The following is a 25039-nucleotide window of genomic DNA, read 5'->3' on the forward strand; positions in this document are numbered from 1 at the left end:
ACATTTGTTATACCTACATACCGAGAAAATAAAATACAGTACGTAAAACGAGTAAATACAGGATAATCTCACAATTTTCCAACAAAAACAGACGTTTTCACCATTATACAGTCCAAAGTTGCCGTCATCAACCAATGTGAAATAATAAACAAATAATACATAAGTTTTAATATAGATATTTTATTAGGCCATGACTCGTAACAATTTCTTTGATTTTTCAATGTTTTTCTCATTTTCATATTATGTACTTTATCTAATTCCATTTTAATATAAGATGTTCTTTTAATGTGATAACTTTTTTATATGTGCAAAATAAAACTGTCACGTTTTATGTTAGCCTATGGTTGTATTGTCTTTACTGAAAGGAATAAAATTAAATAAATAAATAAATATTTTGGGAAATTTTACACAATTTAGCCTTTGTCTACAATGTAAATTTTCGTTTTATTTAATAAAACCCTTGAATGAATGAATGAATGAATATACGTAAGTTCAATCAATCCCACATCGTTTTTATCTACCCATTCAAAGTGGAACAGTCCCACGCGATAACAATTGTATTCATAATTGAGCATTGGGCTCGATATGGGATGGCATGCTACGAAACTTCAAACAGAATTTATCATATTTGACCACATATACTCTGAATAATAATGTATTTAGTACCTACTTTAGTGGCTAATTCTGTGGTATTTACGTAATAATATAGCAATCTTTGTTATTATTTGTCACGAATCCTGGTATTTTTGTTTGGCCTGTGCGTCATAATATAATGCATACGACGTCTGTCATTTTAGTCTTACACATTCATCTGAATGATGACTAGGCCAGGACTGTTTTTAAAGCACCTTGGTATTACTTCGATAATAATACACTTTTGTTTCGTTGCTGTGCAGTGATTTAGCTAATACCTGGTATTCAGACTTTTTTTGCCATTTTTTTTCATTCATTCGGATCGGATTATTCAGGTTTCATTATTGTTCTTATAAATTTGTAAAGTTGCCCAGCGTGACGTGATAGCCAAAAACGGAAACTGCAATCGTTTCCCAGCATTGAAATAGGTGTCGAAACCCGGAAAGACGAACATTGTGTTTTTTACCTTTCGGCGAGTTTCATATTAATATGGATACTTACTTGTTTGGTTTAATTGTGACGACAATTTTACTTTTATGTAAAAATTCAGTCGTCTTGTCCAAAGAAGAAGAACAGCACTTATGTAGGTAAGTCAATGAGACAGAGGCCTTAGGATCAGATCAACTGTCAATACTGTGTAAGAATGTGTCCAGGAAGAGTCTAATATTGACACATCGAATAGTTCTATCAATGACATCAACTTTAAGTAAGCCTATACTACCCCCAAAGGGGTGTATGATATTATTTATAAAGGAGGGTATAGGGGTAATGATGTCAACGCAATGTAGAATTGTTAAGAAAATCGTTATATGACCTGATATGCAGACTCAATTCAAGTGAAAATGTTTTAGTCTCAACGATTATAGGCAAGTCTTGTATAAGTCAAAAATGCTCTCTAGGTGGAATGCTATCCTGAGATGAGTATTAGTTATTTGTCTACGGTTTATTTTTAATTCATTTATATGTAATTTATCTATGGACCAGAGATTACGAAATAAAAGATTGAATGAATGAATTATTTCTAATCTCTTAAAAGGTTGTATTAGGCCACATGTCAGCCAAGTTTTTCGATTTTCTTAAGTTGTCAGATCATTCAGTTTTAGTTCTTAATACTAATTATTTTAGGTGGTATACCCCCGGGTATACCTTTATAATGACCACAGTATCACCCATTGAAAGGCGAGTATACAAATTAATGACTCACCGAAATTCCTTTATACAAATTAATGATCGTACCTCACTGTCAACCAAAAACCATCGCAAACGGATTACGGTGATTAAGATCGTCGTATGACACATAGATTTGAAAGTATACCCTCGATTAAGTACCACTTTATATTTAAAATAAACTCAATTATACAAGACTCAACCCACTCATTACACTCAGATATTATTATTAGCAGATCAGGAAGGGCTAGACTGCCAACACTTGAAATCACAATGCCATAGGCCCACAATTCCGATGATAATTGGATACTTTTTTTTCTTATTTTAAGTTTTCCTGTTGTAACCCGCTATGATAGATGTTGGAACTTTTTGACAAGATATTATAGCTGTGATGTTGATTATTGGTAAGATTATTTGTATATTTTAACATAGCGAATGTAATATATCATGATCACTACAAAATGATGTGAGAAACAATGAGTGTATTATAATTAATAATAATATTTAATAATTTATTTAATTCAATTATCATACTGGATAAAAGAGCCAATGATGATGAAATAAAAGTGGAAAACCCACAGAAGACAAAAAAAAAAATAATTAAAACGGTCTTTCAGTTGGCAACATAAACCGCGTGTTATTATACGGTATTTGAGAAAATAATATTTTAATTTTAGGTATATTGGATGCTGTAGTGGATGGACAGGGAAAGACTGTACGCAAGGTAGGTTCTCTTCCAGTCATAGACCATAATATTAAAATACATTTAAATGTAGACTGAAGGAGAAGATACGGTAATTTGTTAACAAGTAAAATATGTTAAGGCTCAGACGGCTGAATACTGGGTTTTATATGAAGCGGTTTTTTTTCTAAAAAAGTGGGCGTTTCTTGATAACGCTGCAACCGATTGACTTGCGAGCTGCGCCAACTTGTGTACCACATCCCCCTCCTCTCCCTACCTGGGGATTTCTAGTTGACTTTAATTTAATCATGCGTCTGATGAGTACATGCGATCGAAAATCTACCTATGGATTCATGCAACGTATGTTGAATAGTGGTAAAATCATTGTTGCTTGTGTTTGCAAACATAATTATATGCTACATAACTCCTAAATGAATGGAGATGGAGAAGCATTCTATATACTTAAGTTTAGAGTTGTCTTTTTCTGTTTATTAATATGGATGATATTTCAGAAATTTAAAAAAATTGAATTGAATTGAATTGAATAAGGACCAAAATAATGTTTTTTTAATTAATTATGTTGTCATTATAAAGTGTGTGAATCAGGGCATCATGGTTACAATTGCGAGGAAGATTGTGAATGTGACAGTGAAGAAGAAGATGTATGCAACTCTGTGGATGGGTCGTGTGGTAATAAGGCACAGTGTATGCACTGCAACACCTACCAACGCTGTAATGGAGACACCAAATGTGAGTGTATGCCCGGGTGGCAAGGAGAGCATTGTAATATGCCGTGCGATGAAGGTGCCTACGGACAACACTGTAATCAGACGTGTGACTGTGTTAACGGTATGTGTAGCAACATAGACGGTGAATGTATATGTGAAACTGGATGGTCTGGTACGACCTGCAATATGACGTGTACTACGGGTTTCTATGGTAATCAATGCGATCAACCATGTAACTGTTCTAACTCTGCTTCGTGCGATCCTGTCACTGGCACCTGTGATTGCCCACCTGGATTTTATGGTGATAAGTAAGTAACTTTGATTTCGATTCTATTATTTTTATTAAGCATAATACTTAATGCAAATTGGATTATTATTGTTGCCAAGTATTCCTTACAACAAACTGTTAATTAATGTATCACAACTATATCTCTATTTTTAATTTACAGGTGTCAAACTGTTTGTCCACCTGGATTTTTTGGCAAGAACTGCTCAACTGGTTGCCTCTGTAGCGTCGGTCAAGATTGTGACGCAGTTACTGGTGCTTGTGAAGGAGGTAGTTGTGCCATCATTGGCATCGTTTTCTCATCATCATCATCATCATCATCATCATCAATTTTCACATAACATGTTATTTCATACTGTTACCATTCTCAACAACAAAAACGAGATACAGTCAGTTTCTTCCACAGTTCCTTTTTTAATATTCAATATTGTTAATCTTTGTAGATGAACTAAAAGACGCCAATTCCAGCGTCCAGGACTCCAGCAAAGGAGTAGCGATTGGCGTCAGCGTATCCGCAGTCTTCTTATGTCTTATCATGGTCTGTGTCATGGTGGTGCTATGGAAGAGAAGACAAGGACGTACGTCGAAATCTGTCGTCGGCGAAGCAGCAGCAGAGATATCAGAATCTCCAGGTAGTCGTCAAAGTAATCTTTATCGTATCCATCTGGTTCCTCAAAGCTCTCTTGATGACATCGTCATGGTTGGAAACTTTCACTCGCAAGGCCGTAGTGAGAGGTTAAAAACAGACGAGGCAAAGATGCTTTAAGATATAATTATTATTATAAAATAAGACGATCTGTGCTGGTTAATTGGGGACGGTGGTGAAAATTAAAAATTTCAGACGATGCGAGCCTCATGCTGGCTACGGCCCTGACTCAACCTTGATGTCGGAAAAATCATAATTGCTTAGATAGTTACCATTGTATTCTAAACTTAATAAATAAATTCTTCTTTAATTCCATTTCTAGATATTGGTTTATCTGCACAAAGTACCGACAATACGGCTACACCATCACCCTTACCGACGTACCATACTCTAGAACAACCAGGTGGTAATCTCTACTACGAAGTTGACATTGGTAACCGACCGCAACATACTTACGAAAATGACAACAGAGTAAAAGCGATCAATGGTATTGAGGATGATGGAGAATATGACATGCTCCGAGGAAACCAGCAGCCACAGGTTGACCGATTTAATCCTAAAACGAGTACAGACTTAGCTGATGATAAAACCACATCCACACAGTACGACATTACAACCCCGTTTCCTCATCTGGAGAGTGGCACACCAGGGAATTATGAGGAGCTATCTGAATGTTACGAAACAGTTGGCGATACGTCGTACGCAATACCAATACCATTACAACAACAAAAATCGCCATCAACGCCAAATGACTATAGCAAACTTAACAGAGAAATGTGTCCAACTGCAGATGAAGACAGCGGCGGCGATTATGGAAAGTTATTAAAAGTTGAAGAATTTAATGAAAGCGACGAGGAATACGACACACTTGGAGTAGTTAAACACAAACGTACAAACAATAGTAGTAATGATACATACAATGTTTTGAAAGTAGAACTTTAAAAGGCATTGCTACTGAAATGTTTATGTACTGAAATGTTTGTGTACTGAAATATTTGTGTACTGAAATATTTGTGTCCTGAAATATTTGTGTCCTGAAATGTTTGTGTCTTATTAGTTATATGATAGGGTAGTTCCTTAGTACCATGGTATGAGCCTCTTAAACGTCTAGACACTTTCAGAAACCAGTTTAAAATCACATAACTTTTATTTAACCGTTGCATTTAGACATAACACTGTACCTAACTAATTATCCCGTGTTATTCATCCAATATTAACCCAACCAAAGTTAGATTAAATGCAGTTATAGAAAAACATGCCAAATTCAGATCATGCCTCTAAACTTTAACCTCCCTTACGATACCATATATTACTATCCCCTTTCTCCCTAAATCAAAACAAACCCCCATTTAAACTATTATATAGTGCCCTCTTACTTTACTGATTATGTAATATATTTTATATCAGAAGTATTGCTTTTAATTATATATAATATCTATATTATATATTGTACACCAATTCACATACAGTACATTTTACTCATTACTGACACCTACTATGCTTCTATGTTAATACAGTATCATGTAAGTTGTTCTTTAGTAGTATAGGTAAAGAATCAACAGTACGCGCTGTTATATATAGAAGGATAGGAAACACAGACATGCTTTCATGGACGCGTAAGAATCCAGCAGCCGAACAACGGCGGGCTCTAGATATGGTTCCCGTCTAATTCCACGTTTGGATGGATCGTGATGATCTGATGTGTTCTCGCGTCTGTGCTCTACTAATTTTGATATTATTAATATTTTGATAATCATTTTGATAAATAATCATCGTTTGCATTTTATAGATAGTAGGCAAATAGTAACCAGGATGTGGTTTACGCCGCCAACGGAACTGTTGTATCTTCTCCTTTTATTATCTTTGATACAACTTACGAAAGTTAATAAACATTAAATTAGAGACATTGTATCTGATCTTAGTTTTACATTTTTCTGAATTTGTTTACTCAATTTTAGCCTCTAAATAAACAATATGTGGTAATCCATGGATTTCAATAAAATAACTTTGTTTTGAATTATAGTAATTAATATTTAAACTGAACATACATATTTCATTTTTTGTTAATTAATTAAACATGAGTTTAAACAAAAAAACTCTTATTAAGTATTAACTACATAAGTTAAATACTTAAAAAACATAAATTATATTTAATCAAAACGATGATAAATTAATAATAATTTAATATCACGAAACAATAAATAAATTACATTTATTTTTCTTATAATTAACACCCAACTTCTGATACACATACTTCACTTTGACAAAACCTCACATTAGATCACATCACATATATAAATAATTATCCATAAATTTGCACCATTTCATTTAAAACATTTTACTGAAGATAAAACCACTATATATATATTATATCTTGCGAAAACCACAAAATTAATTTCAAATATGAAAACAAATTCTAAATAAAGTGAGGTAAAACATCATGACTCGTTATTTTGATTTTCCTGAAATGAACAAAACAAGTTTTAAATATTTACCACAATGGCTTAACTAACTTTATTCAGACTTTATTTTATATTATCATATATCTTGCAATGTATAAGTCTACTGTTATTCAATTACTACTATTGATTCCAGTCAGAGGAGTATCTTTTAACTTTGGTAAGAGTTTTGTACGTAATTTCAGATGCTTTACGTTTGGTAACCAATATTAAATGAGTCATAACAATTGATCATTATTCAATTAATCAATAAACTTACCAATTAATTACCTTAAAATAATACTTTAATTATAAATAACAAGGTGACTGTACTACACTAACAGCTTTAAACTTAATCATGAAGTAATAACTATTACTCCATAATTTGATAGATAGTTGAGTCATAGATTACTAACTATTACTCCATGGTTGAGTTGATACATCGTAAGTTGTTTATACATAATAGAATGCTAGGTTGGATCATTATATCTTCACAGTAGGTGGATGGACACTCCTTGATTGCTAGACGTCGTCATCAGTGTTGAGTATTGGTTCAAAAGAGAAAGGACGGAATGGATGGCCTTCTCCTTTGTAGAATTTGCTCTGGAACTCAACCCTAAAAGAAAAATATTCATTCATATATTGTGTTTTATTTGTGTCTAGAGCAGTGGCATAACGGCTTTAAGCACTCACTGGCTAAACCCAGGGGCCCGCAGCTTATGGGGGCCCATGAGCAGTGCCCAGAGGGAAAAAAGGCATTAAAACATGTAGAAAAAGGCTAAAAACGCCCCAGGCGCCTCCAGCATTGGGGATTGGGGTGGGGGGGGGGGGGGGGGCTTGGGGTTCCTAATCCAGGGACCTCAGGCCACTGTTTTACAACACTGGTCTAGAACACAATTTATATATTATATGTACTATTATTATTATTATTTGTATGTATAATGGAAATAAATGAAAATAATGTTCTCGACTAAAGTTGTGCAGTTATGTGATGATGTCATGACCCTTTTAGTTGGGATTGTAGTTTAATATTGGAAGTATACAGATTATAAAAGATTATCAAGGATTATTTAAGATTATAAAAAACAATTAAAGATTATACTAAAGCCGATATTCACATTTTATTCCAAAGAAATAAGATAATGTAAAGACTTACCAATGAAGACGAAGAGTATGCAAGAAGGCAGACAAGCCTTCCATAAATAGTAGAATACCAATGGTAAGCACTGCCCAGAATGCAAACAGCAGGTAAGTGGCAATAGCTCCTATGAACCCTTCCATTCCAAAGCCCAACGCCAACACCATCGTCCACAGTACCTCTGACAATTCTGTGAAACAAAAATATAGCAATCGGGTTATGATCTGTGATTCGAAACCTCTACCTAAAAAAAATGGAAGCTCTACTTTTTACCATCACAAAATATTTATTTATGTGGTCAAACATTTTCAGCAGTGGCAAAACTGAGATCCCCGATATGTAGGAATACTGGAGGTACTGTAGGATGTGTAAACGATACAGCCATAACGTATTCAATGGTATGGGCTAGGCTAATAACTCATCAGCATGGGCCATAGATGTAGATAGGCTGCTGTGTGAGAGATACAACCTAGCTAGGTAATGTACTTGAAAAACCTACCAGCATGAGCAAGGCTGAGAGCCCATAGACGTAGGTAGGATGCAGTGTGGGAGATGCAGCCTAGACAGTATTCAATGGTGTGGATTCCTTGGTAGATCAAAACCTCGCCAAGTTCAAACTCTTCCTGTTCAGATTCATCCGAGCTGGTTGACTGCGATTCATCCAGTTCATCGTGGTGGATTATCTCGGCACTGTCATCGCCGAGTTGCTGCGACTTTGTCATTCTTGCACCCTGGTATCTTGATGTCTACGGTAAAATGAAGTAATTTATTAATTTAATTTCTATATTTTACATATAGGTGATAGTCTGTACTTACCCACGCAAAGGCACAATGCTCAGCATCAAACAAAAAAAAATATATAATTGAAGTGCAATACTTTATAAGGCTAGTTAATTTTGAAGTCGCAATACTCACTTGCATTTTTATTCAAAACTTATTGCCAGGGACACTTAAAGCTCTGTCTACACTATCAAACTTTATGTGACAAAACAATGTGATGTGCCCATATATGATGTCATATCACTACCATATTTGGGCACATCACCCTTTTTCGTCTAGTTTGATAGTATAGACAGATGAGATAACTTGTTTTGATGGTCACAACATAGACAAATATAAAATTTGGTTGGTAACTAAAGTTTTTTTACCACAAAATTAATTATCATTATAAGTTTAATTGAAATCTAATGAAACCTTTCCACGAGTCAGTACAGTACATCAATACATTTACAACGTTTTAAATATATATATATTTAGGCGCAGTGCCAAGAATAGCTATATAAGTTAATTTATTCACCTGTCCAGGTAGCAATCCTGTTCACATACAAACATAAATCTACTTGCTATTGTTTCTGGCTTTCACACCAGTCCCACCCTTTCCCACTAATATTCCAAGTTGGACCTGGACTTTCTGCATTTTCACTCTTGAGGACGATCAAAGCATATTGATCGAAATGTTGAGAAACTCAACAATTCTATTCAGAACTAATATACGTGGTGTACCGCAAAATTTATATCTACTAACTTACGCAATCCATCAGCTATACGTCTTTCTTCATTTGTTAATATATTTCTTTAATTTTTATCAATGTAAACTATTCCTCACCTTTACAGGGTGTTTGTAACGCCAATACTCGACGCCAGGTTTAGCTACTAACAGCCAGGGGACGGCGAGAACGGCTATGACAACCAAGCCGACTTGAACGTAATACTAATGTGACAACAGGGTTAGAACAAAGCGTTAGAACACCATGCACTAATATTATTAAAGCAAACAAGTATAGCTATACTACAGTAAAGCTATGCCTACACTTTAAAAAAATGTGACGTGCCCATATATGGACATGATGATGTCGTATCACTACCATATTTAGCATATCTCTACCATATTTAGGCACATCACATTTTTTTTGGCAAACTATAGTTTGATAGTGTAGACAGAGCTTTAGACACAAGATTTTGAAGAGAAACATACACATAAAAAGATCAGCAAATTATACTGCTAGTTCACTACACAAAGAAGAAACAAAAGGCAATTTAAAATACAAAAATGATTAGTGTTATTAGTAATATTAGCTGTTTGTTTGTTTGGTTTGTCATCTCATTTTGTTGTTGTGTCGTTCTAAATATAAATTAGCAAAAGAAGAAATTTTAATTAAAAGTAAACCTGCTAAAGATAGCAGCCAATTAGTTGTATCAAAAACCTACAACAAATATGCAAAGAAAAAGTTTGATTATTTCACAATACCCAATGCAAAAAATAGAAAAGTGAAATGTAGTGTGTAGATAAATTCACAACATTCAGTGTGAGGAGTGCATTTTTTTTAGCTTCACAATATACCATGCAACATATAGTAGTGCAAGGAAGTGTTAGATGAAGTGATTCCAATTACCAAAGAAGGTGCAAGCATGCATAATACTGTACCTGTACAAGAATGACCTCTGACCCGAGTATACAGCCTCCCTTATTCTTTATTATATGCATGCTTTCTCTAGATAATACTATCTATTAACTTAAGTCTACTACCAGTAGCCTACCCATTAATTCAACTAAATTCTGCCATTCTACCTCCTGGGTTCAAGTCTTCCACGGTACCAAGACTGTGTCACTACAGAACTTAAAAATCATAACAAACCATACACCCCATTGTTTACACTAAATGCTCTCTTATTTCGAATTCGTGGCTTCAAATCTTGCACAATACTGTGCCACTACTTAAGCATCATATTAACTTAAGTAGCAAGAATCGGTCTCAAGTAAACAAACCACAATTTAAATGATAAATGTGATGAAATGTACCTTCCCGTGAGGTGAGTGATGTTCCCGATATGATATAAATGGTTTAGCTAGCAACATCCAGGGCACCGCTAAAACTGCTACGAGAAGAATGAATATTTGAAGACCAAACTGTTCAGGAAAAAAGATTAATAATTAAATGTTAATCTCTTTGAAATTGTGAAAACTCTTTTTGCACATTTTGGCTCTGACGCTTCACCTGCGGTTAGCTTAGTTTCAGCTGCAAAGGAATGACCGCATTAGGTACCAAATGACCGCATTAGGTACCAAATGACTGCATTAGGTACCAAATGACCGCATTAGGTACCAAATGACCGCATTAGGTACCAAATGACCGCATTAGGTACCAAATGACCGCATTAGGTACCAAATGACCGCATTAGGTACCAAATGACCGCATTAGGTACCAAATGACCGCATTAGGTACCAAATGACCGCATTAGGTACCAAATGACTGAATTAAGTACCAAATGACCGAATTAAGTACCAAGAACTACTATGATGAACTGTAGACAAAATATTATATATTACTTGTCAAATAATATATTGGTGAAAATAATTATAATTGCTTTGAAGACTAACCTGTAAAAATATATAATAATTTAAACCAAAACGATACAATAGTTAATCAATATGTCACCATTTTGTTTTACTGTAGATAATATAATATTGCATATACCAAATAGAAACACCGGAAATTACATCTTGTAAACACAATTTTAAAAACAAGTTGTGCACAGGGTGAAATAAGAAAATTTGGCAAATTTAAATGAATTCTTATAAATATCAAATTTTTTTTACAATAAATTGCTTAAAATAATATATTATAGGTTTTTCAGTTTTACATTAAATTTAAATTTTATGCAAAATTTATTATTATGATACACAATAACAACTAATTTGTTTTGTATAATAATAAATATTGAGGTATAAGTTTTAATATGCTTTCTTGGTTCAAATATAAATTATTATCATGTATGGTATGGGATTATACTTAAGCTCTGTCTACACTATCAAACTTTATGTGACTAAAAATGTGTGGTGCCCATATATGGACATGATGATGTCACATCACTACAATATTTAAGTATATCACTACAATATTTAAGTATATCACTACCATATTTGGGCACATCACACTTTTTTCTTGTCAAACTAGTTTGATAGTGTAAACAGAGCTTTACTCATAAACAGTTTTTAATAACAGCGCCTTACCTGTCCACTGTACATCATGTCTCCATCTGTCAGTAGGAACATGTTAATCATGGTAATGATTAAGCTGGGAGCCTGTGCAGAGGAATCACCATCATATTTAAACCATTTGAAGATAATGAGAAAACACATGTAACCAAAGATAAATGTGAGGAAAATAAACTGTGGGATGAATTCACACCAAATGTTGATGAACTTTCTGAAGTAACTATAAGAGATAAAGAGAAATAAAACATGTTTTATAATATTAAACAGTTTATTTTTCGTTATGTAGCATAATGAATGTTCACTTTAACTGCTTAAGTAGCATTTGTCATTCGATTGGGAACTTTTGTAGTCATCATAAAGATTTGTTTTACTTTTTGTTATCAAATGGTAAATTGTAAACAAATTGTGCTCAACAGAAAATCATTTGTATAGAAAACATTAACAAAGCAAGCTTTTTCGTTAAGAACAATCTCAACGCTTAAAATACTTGGATAAATAAGTACGCAACGGAAAACTGTACTCAACGGTAATTTACAAATCGAATATGACAATTGTTTCAGGGAGTGATGTAAGTTAGATAATTTGCTTTACTTAAAAGAATTGTATTGAATGCTCAGTACATTCAGATCAATAGACTGGCTTGCGCTGATAGCTAGGGTTAGATATGAGCCCAAGGAATCAGTAAGTACTTCAACAATGCTTGTGAGTTGACCAATCACAAGCGATGGATTATTCAAACTCTTGTTTGTCATTGGACAACACGCTTACTTTGCATTTACATCCTTGCGTTGCGTCCTAGTGGGAACCAAGCTTTATGAATCCTTGAGTTGCGTCCTAGTGGGAACCAAGCTTTATGAATACAAGTGTTTGTATACTTACACATGGTTGAATATACCTAGTATGACACCAAATACCATTTGTGTAACACCAACTATCACAGACATCTTCATCTTGTACGAGTTGAGGAAGGTGATCTTATTATTAGATACTTGCCAAATCTAACAAACAAGATATAACATTGAACATAACATAAGTTTTAATCACCATTGATATTTAATATAAAAACAAAGGTGGACCCATTCAAACAGAGACTCACAAATGATATTTGATTTGTGAGTAAATTGTTGTTTGTGAGCTTCTTTTTTATTGAAATATTTTATTTATACTGGGCGACCTCTTCAGTCAAAGACTGGTCTCCCAGAGGGCCCAATTATGATCAGTGCCTGTGTGTGTACTAGTACACTGGGGTAACACACTACTTGTCTCGAATGATGTACTAGGTTCTTTAAAGTGCACAAGAGCCAGATGTGTACAGTTTTTGTACGGTTTATAGTCCTTATCTGAGAAGATTATTTTAAGTTTTTATGTACGTTCTGTTTCTCTACAGGCCTTCTTTAGGATAATGCAGTTAATCAGTATATTAATTTGGAATATATATAAATCTCTGTCTACATCATCAAACTAGTTTAAAAAAAAAAAAGTATGATTTGCTCAAATATGGTAGTGATATGCTCAAAGATGGTAGTGATATGACATCATCATCTCCATTAATATCACTTTTTTTTGTCATAATAAAGTTTGATAGTGCAGACAGAGCTTTAAAAGTGTCCAATATACTTACTGGATCTAATCCCAAGGGATAAGGTTCGGCTGAAACGTTCGGATTCAACTGATACATGCCTTCTCCTTTAACGGTTTCATCAAACATGGCCGACACATTCCACTTGGAACCAAATATATTTATAGCTTTTGAAAATATATCATTATAGATGAATCCACAATACATAGCAAAAGCACCCATCAATAAGATGATGTAACGGCCACCAAGAAAAATACCAAAAACCTGTCAAAGAATAATTAAGAATATTAAAAACCAATGTGTGTTTAGTAGAATCTTACTAGTACAGTAGTACTGAATATCTTTAATTTTTCATTTCTAGCGAGATTTAGTTTAAATTTTTAATACGGTATATAAAATGTCCAAAACGATAGGACACGCTAAAAATTAAAAATCTATAAAAATACAATTATACAGTATATTACAATTGTTTTCTTAAGTCTTAAAAGTATGAAAATCTTTAATTAAACAGAGAGACACACCATAGGCCCAACACACCAATCTGGGTGAGACATTCAACAGTCAAATATTCTCAGACTCAGCCATAGGCAGATCCAAGGTAACCACCCACAAACCAAGGGTTTTTTAGCATTTAATAGGATTTAAACCAAGGGGTATTGTGAGTAATTACAAATGTTACCTCATCATTTCCGAATGCTTCCTGTAGTTTTCGTTCATTCAACACAAGATACAAGCCAATCAGAAACATGATAAAGCCGTGACCCAGGTCACCAAACATGACACCAAAAAGGAACGGGAATGTGATGATGGCATATGGAGCTGAGGATAAAGATGAATTTAAATCATAATTATACAAAAGTATTACCGGCAATTAAAAATGCACAAATTAGAAATGTGATATTCATTTCATTTTACACACATGTTTAAAAGTTTCACAATTTAGAAAAAAACAGATCACAAAGTAAATGTACAAAAAAAATGGTCCCTGCAGGGACCGTGGTTCTCTTTTATGTGAGGTTTAATCAATACAGGGTTGCCTATTGGTTTTAACATGTTGTTCTCTTAAAGACACATTAAACCGGAGTGTACAGTACATCTCCCCACCTTCATTTGAATGTGCTCTGTGCATCTCAGTGTTAAACTCTGTCTACACTATCAAACTAGTTTGACAAAAAAAGTGTGCGTGTGTCCATATATGGGCATATCACATTTCTTTTGATAGTGTAGACAAGACTTTAGGCTGTTAAAGCCATCTCCAGATATATTTATCAGATAGATTTATCTTTGCTAGATAGAATATCAAATCAAACTCCTGCAATTACCTGGATTAACTTCTCTGTAACTTGCAACACCGTATGCATCTACTATACTCTGGAATACAGCGGTGAACTTGTTAGTGTTGTTGTAGGTGGGTGGTTGCTCATTAGAGGTCATTTTATTTAGAATCGATGGAACACTGGAACCACTTTTCTCCTAAAAAAAACAATTTGAAAATCTACGTAAGGAAAAGTGGAGAACATGGTGCCAATCTAATTAAAATTCTATTTTGCGGTTCCCACTAGCGACGAAACATAACCTATGAATGTAAGAAAATGTCCTTTCAATAATTGTGTTTGCCTCCGCTTGCGTGAAATCAAACCTGCGATGTTTGCAGCACTGTTGCGTCGTAGGTTCCCACCTTGCGTCAATACATTGGTACTATAACCACGCTTTAGAGCTACTACGTATAATGTTTTATATTCCAAAAATGGATAACAAAACTGAAAATAACACAACACTTACAGTTCCACGTCTTAGAGCAGCTTGTATGTGTTCTAGATCTGCCACGGGACACCAGCACTCGCCAATCAGACACTTCTGAGTAACATCGAGATTGAACAAGTTAAGGGTGTGGTAGACCGCTTTAAGTTTGCGTACTTTAATGAACCACAGCCGGATGTTACTGGCTGCGGAGTGGAGTACTCGTTGGCGATGCTCCTCGGTTTGTCCCAATACCTACAAAAGAAAATGTTGATTTGATTGTAGTTTCAACTTTAAGAAATATATGATCATAAAATGTACCAAGCACTACACTTCATAGAACTCTGACTGGAGCTACTATATTAAATAATTATACAGTAAACATTTAGGATCCAACAAAGTTTTTAGTGGAGCTGTAGCTTGGTGGTTAACTAGTTTGCCTTCCAATCCCGAGGTCCAGGGTTCAATCCTGACCTAGTACCAGGGTTGTAATACATGACTCTTTCAACTCCACTCTCTAAGCCTCAAATGAGACTTAGTTTATAATCATGATAAATTATTAAATAGTTCATCCATCCTGTAGTTGACGAGTTACTGGCTGTTGGATTTGTATGGAATAAAAAAAAGTGTCTTCTCAATAAGTGTATCCCCTGCATAGGGGTTGGCTGTTAAAACATATATTGCACATTCACAGGAAAGTGTCTCCTTAATAGGGGTGTCCCAAAAGAGAGGTCCTACTAAAAGACAATTTTGAATAGCTTACTGTGTTAAGATCTTCGATCCTTGTCATAACACCCATTGCCATCTCTCTGCGTTCACTTTGCATCTCTGGACATGGGTACAGACTTGCTCGGAATCTAATGCAGAAAATTCAGTGATAGTGTAAATATAATGGTTTTAATGAGTCGCAAAATGTTATATGAGCAACAACCTGACCTCAGTTTAGTATTGTAAAAAACCCTATTAACGGTAACGGTATTAATATTTGTCCTCAAGCTAAACTGGAATCTGAAGAAATTCGGATTAGGCCCTCCACGGACCAACAGCAGCCAGCAGTGCAGCGCCTACCAGATCAACACACCGGGAGACGATCCCCTACTCTTTGCAAATAGTGTACCAAGTTCTTTAATGTGCACTATGTACACGGGACACGGTGGTCTGACAACCACGGTGGCCGTATATAAAAGTAGAAGGGGTTCTACTGAATAGGAGCGTATCCAAAAAGGCAATAATTACCCTTCACAGATTTTCTTGACTCTGCTCTTGAGCTGTTCACCTTGGAAGAAAATAATGAACACAGATTTGTGCACTTGATCTCCCTAAAAAAAAAGGAAGAAAAATATTTATTGAAATGTGAAATATTAATTTTTATCTGAAGTCACGACATTTCATGTTGTTTAAAACAACTGTGTTTACAGAATTTAAAAACATGTGTCTACTTACCGTAGTTGGATCTTCTAATGGAGCGTCTATTACTGCCTGTCGGAGGAACACGTTACCGTGACATACTCTCCACAACATCTGCTCAAAGGCTGGTATGCGCTCACGGTTGATTACACCTGCCAGGAAGCTACAAATAAAAATATAATTTTGTATTTATTATCTGCATTATTGTGTATTTGCATTGCTTAAAAGGTTTCAAATAATTCTTTAAGAACTCCATCTTTTGCAGCGCATGTAATAATAATAATATAATAATAAAATCTTTATTTTAAAATGGACATTGGTTGTCTTGATCAATTTGTTCGGTTTATTTGGCTTTTTCCTGGTTTATTTAACAATTTAAAACTTTTTTTACACTTGTGTTATACAGCTACAACTATTTGCATTTTGTGCTATACAAATTTAAAACCATTAAGCCATTACTCCTAGTGTCAACCATGACACTTGCTCTGCGAAATTTGGAGACACATACTAATCATGATTTCAAAGATACAGCCAGCAAACTAATGGCAGCACAAGCATGGAGTTTATCATTCAAAAAAGAATATCATTATTGAGTTAAAATAACGATAGTGAAACATTTAAGGCAAACTGCCTTAAAATGTGACATGTTTCGAGAAACTTATCATCATCATCAGAACAGAAAACAATGCCTAGAGTACGTATATACCAATAGGACAGGTTGTATGTAAATGAGGAAGTAATTAGGTCTGCCTATTCATTAAATGTCTCACTATCGTTATTTTAACTCGAAAGTTCGGTGGAATCATTCATGATTTATCTAATATCATTATTGTATTACGTATCTGTTGTTAAGTTCTTACCCAAGCCTCATTGGAACACCCTGCCTAGGCCCGTCATCTCCCAGCAGCTTGTGGTTCTCTTCTTCCCGGTCTGCGTCATGCATCTGCTGGTGATGCAATTCAGCCTAGTAAGTTGAATCGTACATACGAACAACAAATGATCCACAACAACAGGAGTGCATACCACCACCATGCATGCACGAAACAAATAGGGCGCAAAAAAAGAGATAAAAACACAACACTATTTCATACTACTGTGACAAAAGCAGATGCAAAAGCTACTACAAATTACGATATTTACATGCAGTGACAACATTCTGGCATGGAACTTGTTTAGTGTTCATTTTAACCAAATTTGTATTTGTTTAGAGCTCTGTCTACACTATCAAACTAGTTTGACAAAAAAAGTGTGATGTGCCCAAGTATCATAGTGATGACATCATGTCCATATATGGGCACACCCCATTTTGTTGTCACATAAAGTTTGATAGTGTAGACAGAGCTTAATAATTATGATTATGTTTTTATACAGAACAGTAGCGTAAGTTTTAATGTTCTGCATGTTACAACGGACTCAACATTAATTTTAAAACATTGTGTTCTCTTGCCAATATGCCGTCACTGTTTAGCATGATCATGTGACAATATGTAAGGAATTGTGGGATTATATTACAATAAAAGTACAGACATTTAGATGAGCTACATTGGTTTAATGATCATAATAATGGGTTACTGTACACTAATAAGGAAATACTACAGTGTAATTACAGCACACTGGAGTGAAGACATAAATTATGAAGAATTAACATTTGACAACATTATGGAGAAATGAAATGATATAAATTCATGGATGGATTCAAGATGGATATTCTGTATTGAATAATTGATTGATTGATTAATTGATTTGAATGATTGATTTTATTGATTGATTGATGATTGAATGATTTGTTGATTTATTAATTTATTGATTGATTGATTTCATTTGAGTGAAGAAAATGCATGGTAGCATTTTTCAGTGGCATAAACATCTTTCTTTATATTCTTTATCAAACTGTTGTCATTAAAATATGTTTAAAAGAAATGTAAAATAAGTATAAAAAAAACAATAAACAATTAAAATTTTAAACAATAGAAAGTTGGTTGAAACTGCAAAAGTTACATAACAATGTATGATTTAGTTAAAAATGTATTTAAAAAATATATCTACATGTAAATATGGTATAATAATAATATAATGTAGATCTATGAAAATAAATTATAATATTAAGTATGATAAAGAAGAGGCTACAGTATTAGTCAAATATGAGCAACATAGTGCTACAATATACAGGGAATAGATTATATAACAAGCAAAGTAGAATGTAGTAAGCAATGTGTTTCCTATCTGCTAAAAAGTAGATTTTTTTTAATCAAAATTAAATTGGTTTATTTAGTTCTATAAATCTGAGAAAGTGATAAGTTCTTTCTTCGGTTTTAATCTTTTTTTCAATTATTTCATGTTAATAAATAACTTCATCATTACAGTGAATTTAATATGAAAATATAAATTATAAACTAAAAAGCATGACTTTTAAAAAATAAAGTAAAACATAGATTTCATGCAAATGATCTGCTTTTTTTTTTTTAGAGATTTTTATAAATTTTAAATATACAAAGTGACAATCATTTTAAAATGCGATCACTTTGAAAAATGCTCACTTACATGAACGGACAGAAGGGCTGAGAAGGACGACTAAAGAAGGAAAACGAGGAAGTCTTCAAATGTTATCACTTTTTGAAATAATGTGTGTACAATCACAAATATTATAAATTTTAGACAAAAAATAGATTTGTATACAAACACATTAATACTCAAAATTAACATTAAAATTAGTAGAGTAAGCAAATTATTATATTATATTTTCATAACAATAATTAAAGTGTGATAAATAAATAAATACATAAATATAACTGGTTGATAAAAATAACATAAACAGCAACATGCGTAATAACAGGCAAAATATTTGTACTGCCTAAGACTAATTAAAATACACTATTGTATTTTTTGATAATTATACAACTAATTTCTAAATATTGCATAGTCATAATTATAATTATTATAACAACAATAAATTTCTAAATATTGTTAGCATGGTGGTGGAAGTTATTGCTTTTCAATTAAATTAAATTAAATTTCAATTTCTTTTTATTTCGGAAGTATCCTCCATATTAATAAACTTATAAACAGAAAAAGAAAAATTAAAAACTTAAGTATAAAGAATGCTTCTCCATCTACAATACATTTTGGAGTTATGGAGCATGTTTGCAAACACAAGCAACAAGGATGTTACCACTATTCAACATACATTGCATGAAACCATAGGTAGATTTTGTAATTCAAAAATAAATTTATTTCCAAATGATAGGTTACTGTGTAATCATTTTAGCTACTTAAATTATTTATTACAAATAATTTGCACTGTATACTTCTCAGTTTTCTTATTTGTCATCTATAAATGTACATTACTGTAAGTGTCAAATTAATTCATATATATGCTGCATACAAAACAAATGGCCTTCAAGCAGTTGTAATTTATGTGAGATGTCAGATATCATTTATAACAAACATGATGAATTATGTTTAGAGTATGTAGTCTTGTTCATTGCGGTGTTTAGTAGGTTTAAAACATTAAGTACTACCAGTCATTGTCACTAAAATAGTGGTACTTGATTTAGTCTTCTTAATCTTAGAAGCATTTAGCATTCAATATTTGTTTCATATTGTTTGTTGGGAATGTTATTAAAGATGTGTTTTCCCGCGAAAAAATTATTTGTAACAATTTTTTTTTTTTGAATATGTAATTTTAATGTTACATAATAGTTATTCACTTTTATAAAAAATTGTATGAAAAAAAAAATATTTACCTTAAAAAACTAAATTTAAAGCAAAAAATAGTCAGATCGGCTGCCAGCCATTGGTTTTTGGTTAAATGTAACCATTTATTTTGTCTTTTTATAAGTTTATAAGTGAAAACATAATTTTGTGCATTTTTCCCCAGAAAGTGATTAATCTGAATCAAAGCTGCAAAATGGACTACTCAAAGTTTATTAATCTTCATTTTTTCATGATTTTGGAGGACAATACATCTTTAACAAAACATATGACTGCATGAGTATGAGATGGAATAACTACAGGTAGTGCCTTTTGAAAGAAATCTACTAAGTACACAGCAACAAAATCATGTACAGTATGGAACAACAGTGTACAACAAGCATTGCAGCAAAGGACACAAGTTAGGGGAAATGTGGGTGGCAGAAGGAAAATGGTGTTTTCAAACGTGAAATTTGGGTCGAAGGTCGATTAAAAACTCTAAATAAATATCGATAGATTGATAAAATAATAACTAAACAACAATGTTAGCGGAAGGTTTGGAGAAAAAAAGCTTACTATTTAAAAAACTTAAAATGCAAACTTCGGGACGGAAGTAAAATAAAACTAACTACAGTATTACTAAAATCAAACGCAAGGATTGGAAAAGGAACGAAGGGATTTATTAACTAATAAGGATATGTGAAAAAACAAAAAGGTTTTAAAATCTATTATAATCCAAAATTTATGTAAGATGTTTATTACCAAGGATATAATTTAAATAAAACTCCAAAAAATGTGGCGTAAATCTTGCCCTCAATTTTTAAATATCACATGTCCAATGGATTACAATAATTAAAGAAAACCCCATCAAAATTCAACAAACAAAAATATTATTCTTTTTTAAAAAAAACCTTTAGAAACTTCTAAAAAACCAATAACAATTTAAAATGGTTAAAAAAGATACCAAATAAAATAAATCTAAAGAAAAGGAACGAAATAAACTAAAAACGTAATCATTTAAAAATACTACCATGAAGCTATGAGCAGTTACAATATCAAACATTAATTGATCTAAGTTGCTCTAAAAACAAATCCAAAATTTATGAGCTATGTATTAGATAATGTTGTTAACATCTATTTGGGGGATACAAACAGGACCCAAAAAGTGTCCCTAATAGGAGTGTCCCCTGAATAGGTGTAGTGATGTTGGCTGATTAAGGGTCGACATTAGAATACATTTAGCACATTGTTTGTTTCACAAGAAACTGTCCCTTTAATAGATGTGTTGCCGGAATAAAGGGTGTGTCTCAAAATTGAGGGGTTTCTAATGTAAGTATAAAATAACACCTACATGGACTAATTAGAGATGTTTTATCTTTGCATTCATTCCTGTAAATAATTTTAATTACTAACAAAAAATGAAATTTAAAAAAAATATTTTGATGAAGTTTTCTTTTATAAAATAAATAGCACAATTAGATATAAATAATGTTCACGCACCTCATCAAAGAAATGCTGAGTCTTGCGCAATATATGCTTCAATTCAGTAAGCTCAAGGAAGTTACGCTTGAGTGCTTCTTGATTCGTGTTCACTTCTTTCATTTCATTCTCAAGTTTCTCAAAGCATGCCTACAAAATAACATTAATGATGTAATGAATTTTCTAAAAGCTCTGTCTACAATATCAAACTAGTTTGACAAAAAAGTGTAATGTGCCCAAATATGGTAGTGATATGCCCAAATGTGGTAGTGATATGACATCATCATGTCCATATATGGGCACATCACATTTTTGTCACATAAAGGCTTTACATTCAACCTTATTTTTAATTCAACAGTACTATACTGTTTATGGAGTGCAAATACTATTATGTAAGAATTACTAATTAGTATTTGTCGCATCTCAAGTTCAGATTGGAAATTTTAATTGTATTATAAAGTCCACGACTTATTTAATTATCTATCTGTAAGCTGTGTGAGCTACATCTTTTGTAAGTCAAATTACATGCTATAAAAAACTACCATGAAATATCATAATTATCATTATCAATGTTGTTACATAATTGTTTAAACGACATTTTTATGGCTTACCTCTAAATCGATCATTTCTCTTGGGATTGGCGAGTCTGGAACAGAGGGGGGAATGACTATTGGTATACCAGCACGCTGGATTTCCTTTTCAAGGAAACCTGAAAAGATGATATTATATTTAAATTTATAAATAATATGTAATGTTAACATCTTTTACATTACAAAAACGTTAAAAAAGAACTTATTATTTATTTCAATTCAATTCATTCTTCATTTTTTACATGAACAATAAAACATACATAAAATACACATTCCCGGGGAATCCAACAGAGAACTTCTAACTTTGACTTCATTTATTTAAACCATGGATATTAATATTATGAACTTCCCTATATCTCTATGTTTGAATTATCATACAAGGCTTATTACTAATATGTATTGTAACAAAATTGTATTAGTCTTGGGAGATATATACTATACACTATTAATTGTAATTTGCTTTCGGTTGTAACCACATTGATTTATTTCTGATTCATTTCAATTAAATAATCCTCATTATTGCCACCCCTATGAAAGAATGGAATAAGCCCACATTAATATTATGCAAAGCATAGTATTGATTTTGACTTTAAATGCGTGGGATATTAGACAGCAAGGATATATTTCAAGATTATAATTAATACACATTGATAAAACCAGCATACCTTTACTTGGTAAATCAATTGCATTGAAATTCAAACCTTAAAAGTGTGATTTAAATAAATTATTTATATTTTTATTATATATACTTTAGTTATATCTGCATACTGTATACAATATGAACTTTGGTCTGATAAACCAATGTTATTCATACAGACACCAGCAAAAATTACAACTGAGTTTGCTGGTATGACCTGGTTACAGATAAGATGAATACTTGAATGATACTGATATAAAAGGAAGGCTAGCAAATGCAGATAAGACTAGATTAAATTTGTCAACATTATATACTATAGTAGTACTGTATTCTCTAAAGCAGTGCAATAGGTTACAGTACTTTTTACTACATATTTATGAGGAGGCGTGTGGGGTGTTGACAAGGGCTAAAGCTCTTTCTACACTATCAAACTAGTTTAACAAAAAAGTGTGAAATGCTTAAATATGGTTGTGATCATCATGTCCATATATGGGCACATCACATTTTTTTTCACATAAAGTTTGATAGTGTAGACAGAGCTTTAAAGACCCCTACCTTTTTTAGATCTAATTTAAGGTCACAAACTACAATATTATATGGTCGCATTGCGCACGGATTGATATTTTTGTTTTTCTTCTGTTATTCACCCACTTTTCGATCGAAGACACAATCTTTGGAAAGAATTTGTAGAATAAAAATAACAATTTTAGTTTGACATACGTAGTTTTCTTTCCATCTCGTCGCATCGTCTAACCTCATTCACAAATTTCCTTTGGAACGCATTTACATCTGGATTAAGCTAGAAGAATAATCAAATCAAAAATACTTAAAATATTAATGTTTAATAAATTATATAGTTTTACGCTCAGATTCAAATTGTAAAGTTAGTAATATAAATTCAAACATTTTTCCAAGACTTAAATATTTGGGATACATAGAATAATAGAAACAGCACAGAGATAAATTACAAATAAATTATACTTATAGGAAATACAATTTTAAATTAAAATGTGTCTTTTTGTATTTACTTACATCTCTAAACTGCACCAATCCAAGCTCTCCAAGCTCTGCGACACATGCATAAGCTGCCTCTGATTGGAGGAACAGCTGTGCAAGGGTCATCTCCTCACTTCTGAACAACGACCCCATCCTGACTGATTTATAATAGACTTGTTTTCTGTTGGAAAAAACAATAAGTTAAAAGACTCTGATCATTTTTGTTTCTGGGTAGGGAACACCCAATTTCATGGCACGCCACTAATGTCAAAATTACCATCGTTTATTCTTTGCTGTTCCATGTACAGTATGGCATGTTCCAATCAGTCTTCTTTATCAATTGTGTCTTGGTTGCGTACTCTACTACATACTATTACTACTACATTGGCCTAGTTTAAGATTTATTTAATGCATTTCTAATGAGAATTATAAAATTCTGTCCAGCAGAGAACAGACGATGGCAGATAAAATCGGTCGTACTTTAACTCAGTCGCGATCAAAGTAATTTTCAGTATTCTGTAAGGAGCGCCACATTGTCTTCATTGCGTTTACAGTACAATTTAGAAACAACGGTTGGGATGCTGTTATCATAATTTTTCCCATCTAGATGGATGTTTTTTTTAATTTTCTATTCTTAACTCAAACTACAGCACGCCATACAAAATACAGTAACTTTAAGTTGAATGTATCGCAACCAAACAAAATAAAACGCAAATTCCTGATTTCATCCTAAACTGAAAAGCTTGGTATACACCTCACTACCTAGGCTATGCCTAGCTTATAGGGATAGTCCCTATTATTAAGAATTGACCACTCTCACACACAGTGAAAGTACTTCACACACACAGACACGGACAGTATAAAAATAAGACAGCCAAACATAAAAGTACATCCATAATAGATAGGGCCAGGCCTGGGGCTGGGCCTAGACATATTCTCATCATTGAAACGACCAAACGACCTATCAAAATAGACTCAAACATTTCTGACAATTACTTCATATATTTATAAAATTCATCATTGTTACCTAAGACAATAAACCTCTTTATATTCACAAAAAACGATAAAATTACCTCAACTGTTTTCCTCCTGCTGATTCTGCCACATCAGGAAGGTCCGTCAATTACCAATTACGACGTGAGATATAGAGGGCGCTACGCCAATATTATTTATCATGTGATTGGTGATCAATTACCTATACTGTAT

The 25039-nt window shown here is 33.0% G+C and overlaps 2 protein-coding genes across 5 annotated transcripts; one reads left to right on the forward strand and one right to left on the reverse strand.

The window, feature by feature from the left end:
- The first annotated feature begins 1009 nt into the window (after positions 1-1009).
- Positions 1010-6044, forward strand: LOC140039454 (uncharacterized). Its single transcript, XM_072085056.1, has 7 exons — positions 1010-1220; positions 2130-2204; positions 2478-2524; positions 3077-3518; positions 3660-3766; positions 3940-4128; positions 4465-6044. The coding sequence occupies exons 1-7, from the start codon at positions 1123-1125 to the stop codon at positions 5082-5084; spliced, it is 1578 nt and encodes a 525-aa protein (XP_071941157.1). The 5' UTR covers positions 1010-1122; the 3' UTR covers positions 5085-6044.
- LOC140041044 (V-type proton ATPase 116 kDa subunit a 1-like) lies at positions 5271-24971 on the reverse strand. Of its 4 annotated transcripts, XM_072087409.1 has the most exons (20): positions 24907-24971; positions 23870-24014; positions 23558-23636; positions 22222-22319; positions 21632-21760; positions 18983-19012; positions 17302-17405; positions 16478-16604; positions 16271-16353; positions 15798-15891; positions 15077-15289; positions 14617-14767; positions 13974-14113; positions 13337-13558; positions 12595-12713; positions 11731-11935; positions 10519-10626; positions 8218-8464; positions 7737-7908; positions 5271-7196 (listed from the first exon to the last, which is right to left on the reverse strand). In XM_072087409.1, the coding sequence occupies exons 2-20, from the start codon at positions 23984-23986 to the stop codon at positions 7103-7105; spliced, it is 2532 nt and encodes an 843-aa protein (XP_071943510.1). In that variant the 5' UTR covers positions 23987-24014; positions 24907-24971; the 3' UTR covers positions 5271-7102. The 4 variants fall into 4 exon arrangements, with proteins under 4 accessions (XP_071943510.1, XP_071943512.1, XP_071943511.1 ...); XM_072087411.1 differs by lacking the exon at positions 18983-19012 and having other exon boundaries at positions 17302-17384; positions 24907-24970; XM_072087410.1 differs by lacking the exon at positions 18983-19012 and having other exon boundaries at positions 24907-24970.
- Positions 24972-25039: the final 68 nt, after the last annotated feature.

The sequence above is a fragment of the Antedon mediterranea genome, chromosome 2 (genome assembly GCF_964355755.1).
Source record: "Antedon mediterranea chromosome 2, ecAntMedi1.1, whole genome shotgun sequence".
Classification (NCBI taxonomy): Eukaryota; Metazoa; Echinodermata; class Crinoidea; order Comatulida; family Antedonidae; genus Antedon; species Antedon mediterranea.